Source organism: Rhinichthys klamathensis, unplaced genomic scaffold, assembly GCF_029890125.1.
Source record: "Rhinichthys klamathensis goyatoka isolate OS25496 unplaced genomic scaffold, OSU_Roscu_1.1 h1tg000808l_1, whole genome shotgun sequence".
Classification (NCBI taxonomy): Eukaryota; Metazoa; Chordata; class Actinopteri; order Cypriniformes; family Leuciscidae; genus Rhinichthys; species Rhinichthys klamathensis.
Window position 1 is genome coordinate 195,001 of NW_026607197.1, and position 19,753 is coordinate 214,753.

At 42.0% G+C, this 19,753-nt stretch overlaps 1 protein-coding gene across 2 annotated transcripts in view; it reads left to right on the top strand.

The window, feature by feature from the left end:
* Nucleotides 1–19,753, top strand: part of LOC130078060 (lethal(3)malignant brain tumor-like protein 4) — an 86,302-nt gene that overhangs the window by 16,470 nt on the left and 50,079 nt on the right. For both annotated transcript variants that reach the window (XM_056243555.1, XM_056243556.1), the window contains exons 8-14: nucleotides 1,781–1,872; nucleotides 2,905–3,056; nucleotides 5,712–5,788; nucleotides 7,371–7,456; nucleotides 9,255–9,365; nucleotides 10,236–10,350; nucleotides 13,383–13,494. In XM_056243555.1, coding sequence (XP_056099530.1) covers nucleotides 1,781–1,872; nucleotides 2,905–3,056; nucleotides 5,712–5,788; nucleotides 7,371–7,456; nucleotides 9,255–9,365; nucleotides 10,236–10,350; nucleotides 13,383–13,494 — 745 coding nt within the window. The remainder of the gene's footprint in view (nucleotides 1–1,780; nucleotides 1,873–2,904; nucleotides 3,057–5,711; nucleotides 5,789–7,370; nucleotides 7,457–9,254; nucleotides 9,366–10,235; nucleotides 10,351–13,382; nucleotides 13,495–19,753) is intronic.

A 19,753-nucleotide genomic window follows, 5' to 3' on the forward strand; every position in this document is an offset into this window, starting at 1 on the left:
GGATGGATGGTTGGGTATATGGATAGATGGATGGATGGTTGGATATATGGATGGATGGATGGTTGGATAGATGGATGGATGGTTGGAATAAATGGATGGCTGGATGGATGGTTGGATAGTAGGGGTGGAACGGTACATGTATTCGTACCGAACCGAAACGGTACGGGCGTCACGGTTCGGTGCACGAATTTACACGGAGAATACACGGTATAAAAATAAATAAAACTCGCGTAAAAATTAATTAATGTAATGCGGAACTACTGTTAGATACGCGGGTTCTTTAGGGACACATAATCTGTACCATCGGCTTAGCTCTGAACGCGCGTTCACTTCAAACGTTGGCTTTATACGCGCGTCCTATTCGCTTTGGACTAGCGTCGAACTAGACGCGATAGACGCGAATTTAACGCTCTATTCGGGTTTGGTGTGACCGCATAATGAACAGGCTGCGATGTCAAGATTGCAATGCTGGAGTGTGTGTGTGTGAGAGAGAGAGAGGCGCGGCCGCGATTGAACAGTGGAAACATAAAAAACATACTCCGTCATTTTGTTCATACAGATCATTAAACCTGCAAAGTGTTTACTTATATTTGTGTACACTCGCAATAAAACACAACATTGTGCTTTTGTCACACTGTAAACTCTTGTCAAACTGTAACCTACAACTGTCACCCAACCAAAATCTCTCTCTCTCTCTCTCTCTCTCTCTCTCTCTCTCTCTCTCTCTCTCTCTCTCTCTCTCTCTCTCTCTCTCTCTCTCTCTCTCTCTCTCTCTCTCACACACACACACACACACACACACACACACACACACACACACACACACACACACTGTTTTAAAAGCAAAACATATTTATCCAACTACATTTCAAAACAGTCTGTGGGTCCCATCTTTTGGACATTCATCGCATTGGTTTTCATTTCTTGTTCTCGGAGCACTAATCTTACACATTCTACATTGATTAAAAAAGAAAATCGAATGCGTTATTAATGGTAGTATTATTTTATACAGAAATCAATTATTTATAATTCAGATGAGAATAATGTTACATTGTTAATTAATAATGTTAATTAAAATTAAGGAAAACAAATATATTTATCTGAAATATAGCAAATTAATTTGAAATTAATTCAGGTACAATTACCAAACATATCGCAAGGTCTTTTTGTCTTTTTATTAATTTAATTAATAAACGAATTATATAAAACTATTGTCAGTGCACTACAAATAAACTGGTTCTATGCCTTTATTAATAAAACTTATTTTAAAAATACAATGCCTTCTGCATTTTTGTTTTGCTTTTCCCTCCATTGTACCGAAATCGTACCGAACCGTGATGTCTGAACCGAGGTATGAACCGAACCGTGACTTCTGTGTACCGTTCCACCCCTATTGGATAGATAGATGGATGGATGGTTGGATATATGGATGGATGGTTGGGTATATGGATGGATGGTTGGGTATATGGATGGATGGTTGGGTATATGGATGGATGGTTGGATAGATGGATGGATGGTTGGAAATATGGATGGATAGATAGATAGAAGGATAGATGGATGGTTGGATATATGGGTGTGGATGGATGGATGGATGGTTGGATAGATGGATGGATGGTTGGATAGATAGATGGATGGATGGTTGGATAGATGGATGGATGGTTGGATATATGGATGGATGGATGTTGGATAGATAGATGGATGGATGGATGGATGGATGGATAGATGTGTAATTGAGCTCTTTTTCTCGTTTAATTAATCGATTGTTTTCTCTCTCTATCAGGTTACAAGCTGAACGAGTTTGACTGGGAGAAATACCTGGAGGCCTGCAACGCTCCAGCGGCACCAAAGACCCTCTTCAGATCCCAGACCAGCGTAAGTCCACTCTATACACTACTCTCTCCCTCAGGACTCAGACCCCAGACCAGCGTACGTCCACTCTATACACTACTCTCTCCCTCAGGACTCAGACCAGCGTACGTCCACTCTATACACTACTCTCTCCCTCAGGACTCAGACCCCAGACCAGCGTACGTCCACTCTATACACTACTCTCTCCCTCAGGACTCAGACCCCAGACCAGCGTACGTCCACTCTGTACACTACTCTCTCCCTCAGGACTCAGACCCCAGACCAGCGTACGTCCACTCTATACACTACTCTCTCCCTCAGGACTCAGACCCCAGACCAGCGTACGTCCACTCTATACACTACTCTCTCCCTCAGGACTCAGACCCCAGACCAGCGTACGTCCACTCTATACACTACTCTCTCCCTCAGGACTCAGACCCCAGACCAGCGTACGTCCACTCTATACACTAGTCTCTCGCCTCAGGACTCAGACCCCAGACCAGCGTACGTCCACTCTATACACTACTCTCTCCCTCAGGACTCAGACCCCAGACCAGCGTACGTCCACTCTATACACTACTCTCTCCCTCAGGACTCAGACCAGCGTACGTCCACTCTGTACACTACTCTCTCCCTCAGAACTCAGACCCTAGACCAGTGTACGTTCACTCTATACACTACTCTCTCCCTCAGGACTCAGACCCCAGACCAGCGTACGTCCACTCTATACACTACTCTCTCCCTCAGGACTCAGACCCCAGACCAGTGTACGTTCACTCTATACACTACTCTCTCCCTCAGGACTCAGACCCCAGACCAGCGTACGTCCACTCTATACACTACTCTCTCCCTCAGGACTCAGACCCCAGACCAGCGTACGTCCACTCTATACACTACTCTCTCCCTCAGGACTCAGACCCCAGACCAGCGTACGTCCACTCTATACACTACTCTCTCCCTCAGGACTCAGACCAGCTTACGTCCACCCAGCTGCTGGACTGGGAAACGCTTCCCATGTTCTCCAGACTTTCTCATCATGCGTTTCTCTCCACACAGACTGCGAGCGCCTCCGTGTTTGAGGTGGGCATGAAGCTGGAGGCGGTGGACCGGAAGAACCCGTGTCTGGTGTGTGTGGCCAGCGTCGCCGACATCGTGGACAACAGATTCCTCGTTCACTTTGACAACTGGGACGACACGTACGACTACTGGTGAGTCCAGTCGCTTTATTTCTGCTGCGCTCTATACAGTACAGCTTGATTAGATTAGATTACCTTTGTCATTATAGGACATATATAGACAGATAGATAGACAGATATATAGACAGATAGATAGATAGACTGTTAGATAGACGGATATATACACTCACCTAAAGGATTATTAGGAACACCTGTTCAATTTCTCATTAATGCAATTATCTAATCAACCAATCACATGGCAGTTGCTTCGATGCATTTAGGGGTGTGGTCCTGGTCAAGACAATCTCCTGAACTCCAAACTGAATGTCAGTATGGGAAAGAAAGGTGATTTAAGCAATTTTGAGCGTGGCATGGTTGTTGGTGCCAGATGGGCCGGTCTGAGTATTTCACAATCTGCTCAGTTACTGGGATTTTCACGCACAACCATTTCTAGGGTTTGCAAAGAATGGTGTGAAAAGGGAAAAACATCCAGTATGCGGCAGTCCTGTGGGCGAAAATGCCTTGTTTATGCTAGAGGTCAGAGGAGAATGGGCCGACTGATTCAAGCTGATAGAAAAGCAACTTTGACTGAAATAACCACTCGTTACAACCGAGGTATGCAGCAAAGCATTTGTGAAGCCACAACACGCACAACCTTGAGGCGGATGGGCTACAACAGCAGAAGACTCCACCGGGTACCACTCATCTCCACTACAAATAGGAAAAAGAGGCTACAATTTGCAAGAGCTCACCAAAAGTGGACAGTTGAAGACTGGAAAAATGTTGCCTGGTCTGATGAGTCTCGATTTCTGTTGAGACATTCAGATGGTAGAGTCAGAATTTGGCGTAAACAGAATGAGAACATGGATCCATCATGCCTTGTTACCACTGTGCAGGCTGGTGGTGGTGGTGTAATGGTGTGGGGGATGTTTTCTTGGCACACTTTAGGCCCCTTAGTGCCAATTGGGCATCGTTTAAATGCCACGGCCTACCTGAGCATTGTTTCTGACCATGTCCATCCCTTTATGGCCACCATGTACCCATCCTCTGATGGCTACTTCCAGCAGGATAATGCACCATGTCACAAAGCTCGAATCATTTAAAATTGGTTTCTTGAACATGACAATGAGTTCACTGTACTAAAATGGCCCCCACAGTCACCAGATCTCAACCCAATAGAGCATCTTTGGGATGTGGTGGAACGGGAGCTTCGTGCCCTGGATGTGCATCCCACTAATCTCCATCAACTGCAAGATGCTATCCTATCAATATGGGCCAACATTTCTAAAGAACGGATAGATGGATAGATAGATAGACGGATAGATAGATAGATAGACGGATAGATAGATAGATAGATAGATAGATAGATAGATAGATAGATAGGTAGATAGGTATATAGTTAAGTTACTATCACAATACCATAACTGTACTTTTTGTAAAATTTGTTTATCATTGATCTGTGTGAAATATTAATATACATTAACAATATGAAAAGTGTCGAAACGGCTGAATATGCAAAAAACCTGATAAAAACAAACATTCAATACATCATAAGAAGGGAAGAGATGAAAGAATGTAGAATAAAGGCTGTGTAATGAGGATGATTCATAAGAGGTGTGATGCACAGATGAATTATTACACGTCTCTGATATCCAGTGGATGTTTACTGGAGGTTGTGACTGTTTAGTGTAGCATCACATTAATATGCACGTCCACTTCTGCTTATGTAACGTGTGTTTATAACGACTGATTGATTCCAGTCCCGCACTCGTATCCACTGATGCACGTCTGTGTTTTACATAAATCCACATTACCGCTGGGATTTGATTTGCTCATGAAAAGCCCCGGAGAGGAAGAGGAGGTAAAAATAGAGTCGGTCCCACACACACACACACACACAGAGATAGAGACGAGTGTGTGAGTGTGTTCTCACTGCAGATATAAATGGATTAATGCAGAAAAATCATAAACTCTGTTCTGTGTGTGTTATTACTGTGTGTATCCAGCAGGAGAAGCTCTCACACAGATGCTCACAGCGAGGCTTCAGGAAGAGATCATACACACAACATCAGACACCAGATATCATTTTGATATTATTTCACTAGTGTGTGCAGGACACTATAGTTCATTTATGTAAGTGAGGAGAGCAAAATAAAGTAAACTGTGACATATTACACCTAAATATTCTTCATACAGTGACTACCAGTGACATATTTGGGGCCAATAATGATTCCTCCACTTTGAGCTGATCATGTTCTGCTGAAGTGTGTTTTCTGTAATTGCTAATGCTCTTTTTACACACACACTGAACAACATGAAGCATTGCTTGGTCACTGGTTGAACTAAACTGGTATTATCTAATTGTGTAGTTAAATTTAACAGCTGACAGATATTCAACATAATTCATGTGTGAGAGTCTAACAGAAGGACGGACAAAACCAGTCAAATATCATATTTCTTGTCATATATTTTCTAAACTATAGCGAATAAACTGTGATAATGTGAGAATGGTGTCTGAATAAATTTCGGTTTGACTGTATATTATTTGTCGTCATGAAAAAAGCAAAGCCCACTGTACACACACACATGTTGGTTTCAAAAACTCTTCTCCATTGGCTGGATAAACGCAGAAAGTGATGCTGATGTTGTGTGTTTTGTTTGCTGATGTTGTGTGTTTTGTTTGGTCAGGTGTGACGCGAGCAGTCCTCACATTCACCCGGTGGGCTGGTGTCAGGATCACGGCCGCCCGCTCACGGCACCTCAGGGTGGGTATGAACCCGACAGGACCCGTTTATTTGTATAGCGCTTCTCACAACACATCATTTCACAGCAGCTTTACAGAAAACACACATTACAGTTTACAGTGATCCGTTATTATCAGAGGAAACTGTCTAAGTTATGCATTTCAGAAATGTACGTATACAAAATCACAGTTAGCTAAAGATGTATTCATTTTTAAACAATGTAATAATTTAATGCAGAAACTATGAGCTCATTGAAGTAATGAATACTTGTTTGTTAACAGATGATTATGACATTTAGAAAATATAGCATATATTTAGTGTATAGTATATTGTATACCCCTACTGCAAAAAATGCTTTTTTACTTAGTATTTTTGTCTTGTTTCCAGTCCAAATATCAAAAAAAAAAAATTAAATCAAGATGCATTTACTAGATGAGATATTAGATATAATGTCGCGTATTCCGGGGGAATTAATCAAAATTAAGTTGATGCTTAAAAAAAGCAAAATTATCTGCAAATGGGGGAAGAAAAATAATGTTAATTCAAACAGAAACAAGTTTATTTTTCTGACCCCATTGACCGATAATTTAGCTTGTTTTAAGCAAAAACTCACTTGTAGCCAATCACAGACATATCCAATGAGCTCGTGAACACAATGGCCAATCAGAGGCGTTTACGACTCCGCTCTTAAGCGCTCAAAGCCTCACATTTTCTCACAACCTCACAAAGTGCTCATTATAATAATTCATGCGCAGAATAAAGGGGCGGGGCCTGGTGGAGTTAGTTAGTAGTGTGTTAAACTGGCGGTTATGGAAAGGGGCGGGACATTTCCCAAACACACTCGAAGCGCTCGACCAATCACAACACACTGCTCCAGCCGACCAATCAGAGCACAGTGTGCTTTCAGAAGGAGGGGCTTCATAGAGACAGGAAGTAAACAGAGCGTTACTGACAGACTGGGAAGAGAGGAGCCGCAACAATGGAGAATATGAGGAGAATAATCAACATCAAGACTTTGAGGGCATAATATATGGAAGCTTGTTTCCGCCACAGAATAAAATATAAAAAGGTAATTGCGACTTTTTATCTTGCAATTCTGACTTATTAATATAAACTCACAATTGCGAGTAATAAAGTCAGAATTGTGTGTGATATTATGCCCTCAAAGTCTTGATGTTGTTTTAGGCTCGACTAGAACATGTTTTCCTCCGCAATGAGTGTTATAAAGTCAGAATTGCGAGATGTAAACTCAAAATTGTGAGATATAATGTCCCAATTATCTTTTAAGATGTTTTATTCTGTAGCGGAAACAAGCCTCCATAATAATAGGTTCTCACATGACTGTATGCAAAAGCATTTAGCAGGACTGTTGAGGAGTGTGTGTGTGTGTGTGTGTGTGTGTGTGTGTGTGTGTGTGTGTGTGTGTGTGTGAGGACCGTCAGTAAATCATCCGAACGAGAGCGTTTGCCTTGAGGAATCCGATCAGACATGACCTCGATTCAGCACAGCACACGCTATCTGTTTAAACTCAGATTTACACAACACTTCCGCCGTACGTACAGGTGTGTGTGATTGTGTGTGATTGTGTGTATCTGTGTTTTAGGACACCCCAATCCAGAGCATTTCACCTGGGACGATTACATGGAAGACACCAGCGCATCTGCCGCCCCGAGTCAAGCCTTTTGTGTGGTGAGAGTGTGTTTCATAGCAGTGTGTGTGAGTGTGTTTCATAGCAGTGTGTGTGAGTGTGTTTCATAGCAGTGTGAGTGTGTGTGTGTGTGTGAGTGAGAGTGTGTTTCATAGCAGTGTGTGAGTGTGTTTCATAGCAGTGTGAGTGTGTGTGTGTGTGAGTGAGTGAGAGTGTGTTTCATAGCAGTGTGTGTGAGTGTGTTTCATAGCAGTGTGAGTGTGTGTGTGTGAGTGAGTGAGAGTGTGTTTCATAGCAGTGTGTGAGTGTGTTTCATAGCAGTGTGAGTGTGTGTGTGTGTGTGTGAGTGAGTGAGAGTGTGTTTCATAGCAGTGTGTGTGTGTGTGAGTGAGAGTGTGTTTCATAGCAGTGTGTGTGTGAGTGTGTTTCATAGCTGTGTGAGTGAGTGTGAGTGAGAGAGAGTGAGCGTTAGTGAGAGAGTGAGCGTGAGAGTGTGTGTGAGAGAGAGTGAGTGTGTGAGAGTTAGTGAGTGTGAGAGTGAGCGTTAGTGAGAGAGTGAGTGTGTGTGTGAGTGAGAGTGTTTTTCATAGCAGTGTGTGTGAGTGTATTTCATAGCTGTGTGAGTGAGTGTGTGTGAGTGAGTTTGAGTGTGAGTGCGAGTGTGAGCGAGAGAGAGAGCGTGAGTGTGTGAGTGAGTGAGCGAGCGAGAATGAGAGAGTGAGAGAGAGTAAGTGTGAGAGTGAGAGTGAGAGTGTTTTTCATAGCAGTGTGTGTGAGTTTGAGTGTGAGTGCGAGTGTGAGAGTGTGAGTGAGTGAGTGAGTGTGAGCGAGAATGAGAGAGTGAGTGTGTGAGTGAGTGTGAGCGAGCGAGAATGAGAGCGTGAGTGTGTGAGTGAGTGAGCGAGCGAGAATGAGAGAGTGAGAGAGAGTAAGTGTGAGAGTGAGAGTGAGAGTGTTTTTCATAGCAGTGTGTGTGAGTTTGAGTGTGAGTGCGAGTGTGAGTGAGTGAGTGTGAGCGAGCGAGAATGAGAGTGAGAGTGTGTGTGAGAGTTAGTGAGAGTGAGAGTGTGTGTGTGAGTGAGAGAGTGAGTTGAGAGTGCCGCTCCAGCCGCTCATGAAGCTGGAGTGTGTGTGTGTGTGTGTGTGTGTGTTCTGACCTGTGGTGTTCCTGTAGAGACCGGCTCACGGGTTCCAGCCGCTCATGAAGCTGGAGTGTGTGTGTGTGTGTGTGTGTGTGTGCGTGCGTGTGTGTGTGTGTGTGTGTGTGTGTGTGTGTGTGTGTGTGTGTGTGTGTGTGTGTGTGTGTGTGTGTGTGTGTGTGTGTGTGTGTGTGTGTGTGTGTGTGTGTGTGTGTGTGTGTGTGTGTGTGCGCGTGTGCGCGTGTGTGCGTGTGTGCGTGTGTGTGTGTGTGTGTGTTCTGACCTGTGGTGTTCCTGTAGAGACCGGCTCACGGGTTCCAGCCGCTCATGAAGCTGGAGTGTGTGTGTGTGTGTGTGTGTGTGTGTGTGTTCTGACCTGTGGTGTTCCTGTAGAGACCGGCTCACGGGTTCCAGCCGCTCATGAAGCTGGAGTGTGTGTGTGTGTGTGTGTGTGTGTGTGTGTGTGCGGGTGTGTGTGTGTGTGTGTGTGTGTGTTCTGACCTGTGGTGTTCCTGTAGAGACCGGCTCACGGGTTCCAGCCGCTCATGAAGCTGGAGTGTGTGTGTGCGTGTGTGTGTGTGTGTGTGTTCTGACCTGTGGTGTTCCTGTAGAGACCGGCTCACGGGTTCCAGCCGCTCATGAAGCTGGAGTGTGTGTGTGTGTGTGTGTGTGTGTGTTCTGACCTGTGGTGTTCCTGTAGAGGCCGGCTCACGGGTTCCAGCCGCTCATGAAGCTGGAGTGTGTGGACAGGAGAAACCCGATGCTGATCCGCGTCGCCACCGTCACCGACACCGAAGACTACAGAGTCAAAGTGAGGAAGAGCTGATCGCTCCGTTACACACGTCACACATTTTGAATGCAGGGTTTGTACAAGGAGCTTGAAGGTGCTTGAATTATTGAAATGTAAGTCCTGGAAAACCCTTGAAAATGGCCATATTTATGAAATAGTCCTTGAAAAGTTCTTGAATTATTAAAAGAGAATATATGTGAAGTTAGTGTTTAATTTTATCGATGAAACAATCTTTTCACACACAATTTCTGCTGTAGTCCGTCTGATATTGAGGCATTTCTCATGGCTATGAGTGTGATATTGCTCATAAATATCCCAGTATATGATACAGCTTTCATTCCTCAAATCATATATTCATGGGGGGGGGGGGGGGGGAATCATATTTAATAAGGAAAGCGATATCTTTGTCATAGTATCCTTTCAATGGTTAAAGTTACTAGTCATTGCATCTCCTGCACTTTATTTCTACCATTTTGTTTTATTGGTTTATTTTCATTTGTTTATTTTTCATAATTTGAAAGAAATTAAGGATATTGTTTAATAAGTGAGATCTCTGATTGAAAAAAGTAGTGCTTGAAAAGTCCTGGAATTGCATTTAACAGTGTCTGTACGAACCCTGTGAATGCCTCCATTTATTTTAAATAGAATATTTGATCATTATGAATGTCTTTATTGCAGTTTAATGCATCCTTGATGAATACAAGTATTGATTTATTTCTTTTTTGACCCCAAATCATCTCTATATTTATTATTTTTTGGACTCAAGTTTCTAGTTTCTTTGTTGTGTTATGTTCATGGCCTCATCTGAATGGATGACTGCAGATGTAAGAGAAACGCGTGTGTGTTTGGTGTATTGTGTTGTTGTGTAATGAGGATCTCTCGGCTCCTCAGGTGCATTTCGACGGCTGGCATGAGAAGTTTGATTTCTGGGTGGATTCAGATCTGCCGGATCTTCATCCGATGGGCTGGTGCTCCAGGACGGGTCACCCGCTAGAACCACCACTCGGTGAGTGTGTGTGTGTGTGAAAGAGAGAGTCTGTTCCCATTATGCCACACTAATAGAACACACATGATGAATTACTCGGCTGACCGGAGAGACGTGAAGTTTTACTGTGTTTAGTATGATATATGAAGCGTTATTATCATCCGAGTGTGTGTGTGTGTGTGTGTGGAACTGAAATAGCCGCTGGTCACTAGAGTAATGCTATAGAAACATGTTACATTAGTGTTTCATGGAGTCAAATGCAGGCTAATGCACTGCGCTCATTCATTGTGTGTTATGTATTGTTGTTTTGAGCGTGTGTATTGTTGTTTTGAGCGTGTGTGTTGTTGTTTTGAGCGTGTGTATTGTTGTTTTGAGCGTGTGTTTTGTTGTTTTGAGCGTGTGTATTGTTGTTTTGAGCGTGTGTGTTGTTGTTTTGAGCGTGTGTATTGTTGTTTTGAGCGTGTGTATTGTTGTTTTGAGCGTGTGTATTGTTGTTTTGAGCGTGTGTATTGTTGTTTTGAGCGTGTGTATTGTTGTTTTGAGCGTGTGTATTGTTGTTTTGAGCGTGTGTATTGTTGTTTTGAGCGTGTGTATTGTTGTTTTGAGCGTGTGTATTGTTGTTTTGAGCGTGTGTTTTGTTGTTTTGAGCGTGTGTATTGTTGTTTTGAGCGTGTGTATTGTTGTTTTGAGCGTGTGTGAGCGTGTGTATTGTTGTTTTGAGCATATGTGTTGTTTTGAGCGTGTGTATTGTTGTTTTGAGCGTGTGTGTTGTTTTGAGCGTGTGTATTGTTGTTTTGAGCGTGTGTGTTGTTGTTTTGAGCGTGTGTATTGTTGTTTTGAGCGTGTGTGTTGTTTTGAGCGTGTGTATTGTTGTTTTGAGCGTGTGTATTGTTGTTTTGAGCGTGTGTGTTGTTGTTTTGAGCGTGTGTATTGTTGTTTTGAGCGTGTGTATTGTTGTTTTGAGCGTGTGTATTGTTGTTTTGAGCGTGTGTATTGTTGTTTTGAGCGTGTGTGTTGTTTTGAGCGTGTGTATTGTTGTTTTGAGCGTGTGTATTGTTGTTTTGAGCGTGTGTATTGTTGTTTTGAGCGTGTGTATTGTTGTTTTGAGCGTGTGTATTGTTGTTTTGAGCATATGTGTTGTTTTGAGCGTGTGTATTGTTGTTTTGAGCGTGTGTGTTGTTTTGAGCGTGTGTGTTGTTGTTTTGAGCGTGTGTATTGTTGTTTTGAGCGTGTGTGTTGTTTTGAGCGTGTGTATTGTTGTTTTGAGCGTGTGTATTGTTGTTTTGAGCGTGTGTGTTGTTGTTTTGAGCGTGTGTATTGTTGTTTTGAGCGTGTGTATTGTTGTTTTGAGCGTGTGTATTGTTGTTTTGAGCGTGTGTATTGTTGTTTTGAGCGTGTGTATTGTTGTTTTGAGCGTGTGTATTGTTGTTTTGAGCGTGTGTATGCGTGTGTATTGTTGTTTTGAGCGTGTGTATTGTTGTTTTGAGCGTGTGTTTTGTTGTTTTGAGCGTGTGTATTGTTGTTTTGAGCGTGTGTTTTGTTGTTTTGAGCGTGTGTATTGTTGTTTTGAGCGTGTGTATTGTTGTTTTGAGCGTGTGTATGCGTGTGTATTGTTGTTTTGAGCGTGTGTATTGTTGTTTTGAGCGTGTGTATTGTTGTTTTGAGCGTGTGTATTGTTGTTTTGAGCGTGTGTATTGTTGTTTTGAGCATGTGTATTGTTGTTTTGAGCGTGTGTATTGTTGTTTTGAGCGTGTGTATTGTTGTTTTGAGCGTGTGTATTGTTGTTTTGAGCGTGTGTATTGTTGTTTTGAGCGTGTGTATTGTTGTTTTGAGCGTGTGTATTGTTGTTTTGAGCGTGTGTATTGTTGTTTTGAGCGTGTGTTTTGTTGTTTTGAGCGTGTGTATTGTTGTTTTGAGCGTGTGTTTTGTTGTTTTGAGCGTGTGTATTGTTGTTTTGAGCGTGTGTATTGTTGTTTTGAGCGTGTGTTTTGTTGTTTTGAGCGTGTGTATTGTTGTTTTGAGCGTGTGTATTGTTGTTTTGAGCGTGTGTATTGTTGTTTTGAGCGTGTGTATTGTTGTTTTGAGCGTGTGTTTTGTTGTTTTGAGCGTGTGTATTGTTGTTTTGAGCGTGTGTATTGTTGTTTTGAGCGTGTGTATTGTTGTTTTGAGCGTGTGTATTGTTGTTTTGAGCGTGTGTGTTGTTGTTTTGAGCGTGTGTGTTGTTGTTTTGAGCGTGTGTATTGTTGTTTTGAGCATATGTGTTGTTTTGAGCGTGTGTATTGTTGTTTTGAGCGTGTGTGTTGTTTTGAGCGTGTGTATTGTTGTTTTGAGCGTGTGTGTTGTTGTTTTGAGCGTGTGTATTGTTGTTTTGAGCGTGTGTATTGTTGTTTTGAGCGTGTGTATTGTTGTTTTGAGCGTGTGTATTGTTGTTTTGAGCGTGTGTGTTGTTTTGAGCGTGTGTGTTGTTGTTTTGAGCGTGTGTATTGTTGTTTTGAGCGTGTGTATTGTTGTTTTGAGCGTGTGTATTGTTGTTTTGAGCGTGTGTATTGTTGTTTTGAGCGTGTGTATTGTTGTTTTGAGCGTGTGTATGCGTGTGTATTGTTGTTTTGAGCGTGTGTATTGTTGTTTTGAGCGTGTGTTTTGTTGTTTTGAGCGTGTGTATTGTTGTTTTGAGCGTGTGTTTTGTTGTTTTGAGCGTGTGTATTGTTGTTTTGAGCGTGTGTATTGTTGTTTTGAGCGTGTGTATTGTTGTTTTGAGCGTGTGTATTGTTGTTTTGAGCGTGTGTATTGTTGTTTTGAGCGTGTGTATTGTTGTTTTGAGCGTGTGTATTGTTGTTTTGAGCGTGTGTATTGTTGTTTTGAGCGTGTGTATTGTTGTTTTGAGCGTGTGTATTGTTGTTTTGAGCGTGTGTATTGTTGTTTTGAGCGTGTGTATTGTTGTTTTGAGCGTGTGTATTGTTGTTTTGAGCGTGTGTTTTGTTGTTTTGAGCGTGTGTTTTGTTGTTTTGAGCGTGTGTATTGTTGTTTTGAGCGTGTGTATTGTTGTTTTAAAGCACACGCAGGGCTCTCAGACGTGAAGAGCTCGGTGACGCAGGGTGTGTGTCCGACTCCGGGCTGCAGGGGCATCGGACACATCAAAGGAGCAAAATACACCGGACACCACAGGTGAGACGCACACACACACACACACACACACACACACACACAACCATCATATACACTTTTAGGACGATGACATCACGGTTTACTCCAGAGTGGCTATATATATATTTAAATTAATAACTTTTTACAGCCAAAATGAAACATCACTGAGCTTACAAAATCTGTGACGCTTTTCTCTTCTAGAAACAAACTTTGTTGGATTATTCTCCTGTTATCTCTGTAAAGCTGCTCTGAAACACTCTGTGTTGTAAAAAGCACTGTATAAATAAACGTGACTTGACTATGATCTACTTTTTGAGCTACAAGAAAGCAGAATATTAATTTTTGGGTGAATGAAAGCTTTATTCAAGGCAAGTATTGTGTTGTTGTCTGTGATCTTGAGGAGTTTGTGAGGACTGGATGAACGCATCTGTTGAAGCTCTTAGCCAACAGCCTGTGTGTCCCAATCCCAGCATGCACCTGTGTGTCCCAATCCCAGCATGCACCTGTTCTCTCTGAGTAAAGTCACGGCTTGAGTATTCATAATTCATTCGTTTTGGACTATCATGAAACTGATGAAATATAATGGCTGAATCAATCACCAGTTTTCATCTGCAAATAAAGCTGAGTATCATCAGCATAAAAATGCAAAGAAACATTATGCTTCCTAATAATATTCCCAAGCAAAAGCATATATACAGTCAAACTGAAACTTATTCAGACTCCTTCAACATTTCTCACATCATCACAGTTTAATGGTAATAAATATGAGCAGAACTCAGAGTTCTCAGATCAGTGGATATTTGACTGGTTTTGTCCGTCCTTCTGTTAGACTCTCACACATGAATTATGTTGAATATCTGTCAGCTGTTAAATTTAACTACACAATTAGATAATACCAGTTTAGCTCAACCAGTGACCAAGCAATGCTTCATGTTGTTCAGTCTGTGTGTAAAAAGAGCATTAGCAATTACAGAAAACACACTTCAGCAGAACATGATCAGCTCAAAGTGTCAAATTTGTATAATTTTTTCTGGTAGTCAGTCACTGTATGAAGAGTTTTTGGGTGTAATATGTCACAGTTTACTTTATTTTGCTCTCCTCACTTACATAAATGAACTATAGTGTCCTGCACAGACTAGTAAAACAATATAAAAAATGATATCTGGTGTCAGAATAATTTTTGGTTTGACTGTATGTTAAAAAGAAACGGGCCCAGTATTGAACCCTGGGGTACCCCACTAATAATAAGGACTGAGTATGAGGAAAACGTACCCAAAGCTACACAGAAAGCAGGGCTCGACATAAGCAATGGCCCGATGGCCCGGGGCCAGTAAAAGAGTATGTCGGGCTAGTTGATTGGCCAGTCACTGGCCCGCGCGGGCCATTAAAATGTCAAAGAACTACGAGGCTGATACGAGAAAGAGGACATTCCTATAGGGCTGGGCGGTAAATAGAGTTTGTACAATATATCGATTTTTTTTAAACGATAGGGAATGAGGCAATACTGTTTCGATACAGTAGTTTGATACGAGCACATCTGAAAAATAGCGGAGTACGCAGTGTGAGCTCCTGCAGTGAAAAACATAGTACAATTTGTCCTAAACATGACACAAGCTTATATTAAGCACTTCAAAATAACTGGTAAGATATAGTTAACAAGTTTAAAGCAGCTTGCCCTGTCAGATGCTCTGACAGATAACGTTACTGTTGCTGACTGACAGATAAATACTTGCGCTGTTTAATGCGTTTGAGACGTGGTGCTTTCCTCAGTGCTTAACTTACATTTTAGAGGTATATTCTCCATCTGTAAATGTTAGAAAGTCAAACAAATATGTCCATTTCACTGTCAGGAGAGGACGAGCTTCTGCAAGTGAATCTCCGCTAATATTCAAGCTTCCGTGAACGAGCGCCGCCGCGAGCACGCGCGCCTAACAGACGAGCACAATAAAGAGTAGCGCAATAATTCTGACTAAAAGATACATATTGCTAAAATATTTGTTGTTGGAGACAATAAATGTGCCATATGTGGAATTTTAAACCTACAAGTAGGCCTATGTTTTTATGAAAGTGAGCATTATAACGGGTAATCAAATGCAGGCTATATAATTAGTTGTGCTTTTGTTTTTATTTTCATTTTTATTTTAGCCTTAGTCATTTTAAAAACAAAAGCATTATTTTTGTTTTTAGATTGTAATGTTAGAATGTAATGTGATTTTAACCACCTTTTTGCACGTAATATATTGCATAGCCTACATTACATTCACTATATTTGTTTCCATATCCTTCAATATCAACATTGTTTGGATATCATTAAGCAGGATGTGAAATTTAAAAAAAAAAAAAAATACAGATTTTCTTTATCCAAATAGAAAAACGTAGAAAGTACCGAGATATATATCGTATATCGCCATTTAACCAAAAAATACCGAGATATGATTTTTTGGCCATATCGCCCAGTCCTATTCCTAGTGTCATGGAAAACGCAGTACACCTGGGTGGAGAAAGGCGATGAGGGCATGTACTGTTTCGTTTGCCGGAAATTTACAACAAAAGCCGACCAAAATGCAAAATGCATAACCGGCCTGCCGAGTGCCGACGGGCTATCTAAAAATAGTGTAATCAAATTCCCCCCTAAACTTCTGCCTAGCCCCCCTAAAAATGTGTGATTAAGTGTAAGCTACACAAATTTGTGTTCGCTTCAGTCTTGTTATAATCAGATTCAGCACGTTCTTCATTTTTTCTTCATTGACAGTTTTTTAGGTCATAAATGTTAAACGTATGACAAAAATAATCAGGCAAACTAATATATTTTTGTCTAATTTCGCCATTTTGAAGTGAAAATATAGCCTATGTAACTCATCACTCATGTAATGTAATAATTAGTTTACTGTCATTGTGAGGGGCCAAGAAAAATTTATCCTAATGTATACAATAAATACAGTTTAATGTAAAAGTGCTTTTCATTCTATTTCTTTCAGGGCCAGTAAAAATATAGAAGGGGCCAGTAAAACTCTGATCTACTGGCCCTGGGGGCCAGTGGGGATTTTTTTTTATGTTGAGCCCTGCAGAAAGGCCTTTATTTAATATAAGAACAAAACTTGTGCTTCTCTCAGTGGCATCTGCTCACAAACGAGCCGTAAACGAGCGCTAAACGAGCTCAGGTGGGGAAGAGTGCGATCCCACAATATAGCGGACCCTCGGATCTCTCCTCCTTCGTTCAGCAGCGCTGCTATTCCTGTAGCTCACCTTTCCCAGCCATATAATCACCGGAGAATCAGCTGCTCACATATAGAGAAACGATACTGTCTTTTTTTAGAAAGCCACTTCTGATTACACAGACAGCGTAAGAAAGGAACTGCGCTTCGGCAAAGTCCTCTCTGCTTAGAGATGGAATTTTGAAATTGGTTTCATTAAAACCTCATTTCCATCCTATTTGCATACAGTTTATCTCCAAACTAGCAGTTTAAGCAGAACGTTGCAGTCGTGTCAGTATTCTTGGGCTGCTGTGGTTTGCATCACTTTAATAAACGTCCTCTAGAGTTAAATGAGTTTGACACTCAGACTTTGTTTATATGAGACAACCAAAGCCATTATTACAGTGAACAAGAGCTATATGAGCTGAACTATATTCCAATAGATGCATAATTAAACATGCATATAATGAGTAATCATAATCTTCCACCGCCTCGTCTACTGGAGCTTCGTAATTCAATCTTTATTATAGATGAACTGATTATCTGTTACAGTGTAGTTTTATTTTTATTTTTAATTTTGCATGCATCTTAAATTTTACTTATTTATTTATTTTTATTTAGTTTGTATTTGTATTCATTTTCTAATTTTTATTTAATATAAAAAAAAACAATTTGTGTACTTTTAATTTTTTTATTTGTGTATTTTATTTTATCTCGCACGCATCTTAAATTTTACTTGTTATTTATTTATTTATTTATTTTTTATTCTTTTTAATATTAAATTAAATGCATTAAATTAATAATATTTTTGAGTATTTTAAAAATGGTTGTCCTGTTTTATAATTTAATGTAAATTTTTATTTCAGTTTTATACAAGCTATATGAGCTGAACTATATTCCATTAGATGCATAATTTAACATGCATATTATAATGAGTAATCATAATCTTCCACCGCCTCGTCTATGGGAGCTTCATAATTTAATCTTTATTATAAATGAACTCATTATCTGTTACAGTGTAGGATGAGAAACATAAAGCCGTGTTTTGGCCGCTTGAATATGAATGTCACTTTGAGCTCATGCTGCAATGAATAAATAAATAATATTATAATATGTAAAGTGCAAGATGCACTGGTCGTTCTTTTCAATGCAGTCCAGCTGCATTATTTTCCTCACACACCGGTCGAGCTGTGTGAAGTGGTTTCTCCCAGTGCAGTGAGTGGATCTCTATTCTTAGATCCATATGCTGAGTTTGACCTGAGAATCTCCTGCCGCTCTTGAACAAGTCCCTGCTTCAACTCAGAACTTACGCAGTGAGTTTCCTGGAGTGAAGAGTGAGGAGTGAAGAAGGAGTGAGGAGTGAAGGAGGAGTGAGGAGTGAAGAAGGAGTGAGGAGTGAAGGAGTGAGGAGTGAAGAAGGAGTGAAGAAGGAGTGAGGAGTGAAGAAGGAGTGAGGAGTGAAGAAGGAGTGAGGAGTGAAGAAGGAGTGAGGAGTGAAGAAGGAGTGAGGAGTGAAGAAGGAGTGAGGAGTGGTGAGGAGTGAAGAAGGAGTGAGGAGTGGTGAGGAGTGAAGGAGGAGGAGTGAGGAGTGAAGAAGAAGGAGTGAGGAGTGAGAGTGAGGAGTGAGAGTGAGGAGTGGTGAGGAGTGATGAAGAAGGAGTGGGGAGTGAAGAGTGAAGAGTGAGGAGTGAGGAGTGAAGAAGAAGGAGTGAGGAGTGGTGAGGAGTGAGAGTGAGGAGTGGTGAGGAGTGAGAGTGAGGAGTGATGAAGAAGGAGTGGGGAGTGAGGAGTGAAGAGTGAGGAGTGAAGAGTGAGGAGTGAAGAGTGAGGAGTGAAGAAGGAGTGAAGGAGTGAAGGAGTGAGGAGTGGTGAGGAGTGAGAGTGAGGAGTGGTGAGGAGTGAAGAAGGAGTGAAGAGTGAGGAGAGTCCAGCTGCATTATTTTCCTCACACACCGGTCGAGCTGTGTGAAGTGGTTTCTCCCAGTGCAGTGAGTGGATCTCTATTCTTAGATCCATATGCTGAGTTTGACCTGAGAATCTCCTGCCGCTCTTGAAAAAGTCCCTGCTTCAACTCAGAACATACGCAGTGAGTTTCCTGGAGTGAAGAGTGAAGAGTGAAGGAGTGGGGAGTGGGGAGTGAAGGAGGAGTGAGGAGTGAAGGAGGAGTGAGGAGTGAAGAAGGAGTGAGGAGTGAAGAAGGAGTGAGGAGTGAAGAAGGAGTGAGGAGTGAAGAAGGAGTGAGGAGTGAAGAAGGAGTGAGGAGTGAAGGAGTGAGGAGTGGTGAGGAGTGAAGAAGGAGGAGTGAGGAGTGAAGGAGTGAGGAGTGGTGAGGAGTGAGAGTGAGGAGTGGTGAGGAGTGATGAAGAAGGAGTGGGGAGTGAAGAGTGAAGAGTGAGGAGTGAGGAGTGAAGAAGAAGGAGTGAGGAGTGAGAGTGAGGAGTGGTGAGGAGTGAGAGTGAGGAGTGATGAAGAAGGAGTGGGGAGTGAGGAGTGAAGAAGGAGTGAAGGAGTGGTGAGGAGTGAGGAGTGGTGAGGAGTGAGAGTGAGGAGTGGTGAGGAGTGAGAGTGAGAGTGAGGAGTGATGAAGAGTGAAGAGTGAGGAGTGAAGAAGAAGGAGTGAGGAGTGAGAGTGAGGAGTGGTGAGGAGTGAGAGTGAGGAGTGGTGAAGAGTGAGGAGAGTCCAGCTGCATTATTTTCCTCACACACCGGTCGAGCTGTGTGAAGTGGTTTCTCCCAGTGCAGTGAGTGGATCTCTATTCTTAGATCCATATGCTGAGTTTGACCTGAGAATCTCCTGCCGCTCTTAAACAAGTCGCTGCTTCAACTCAGAACATACGCAGTGAGTTTCCTGGAGTGAAGAGTGAAGAGTGAAGAAGAAGGAGTGGGGAGTGGGGAGTGAGGAGTGAAGAAGGAGTGAGGAGTGGTGAGGAGTGAAGAAGGAGTGAGGAGTGAGAGTGAGGAGTGGTGAGGAGTGATGAAGAAGGAGTGAAGAGTGAGGAGTGAGGAGTGAAGAAGGAGGAGTGAGGAGTGAAGAAGGAGGAGTGAGGAGTGAAGAAGAAGGAGTGAGGAGTGGTGAGGAGTGAAGA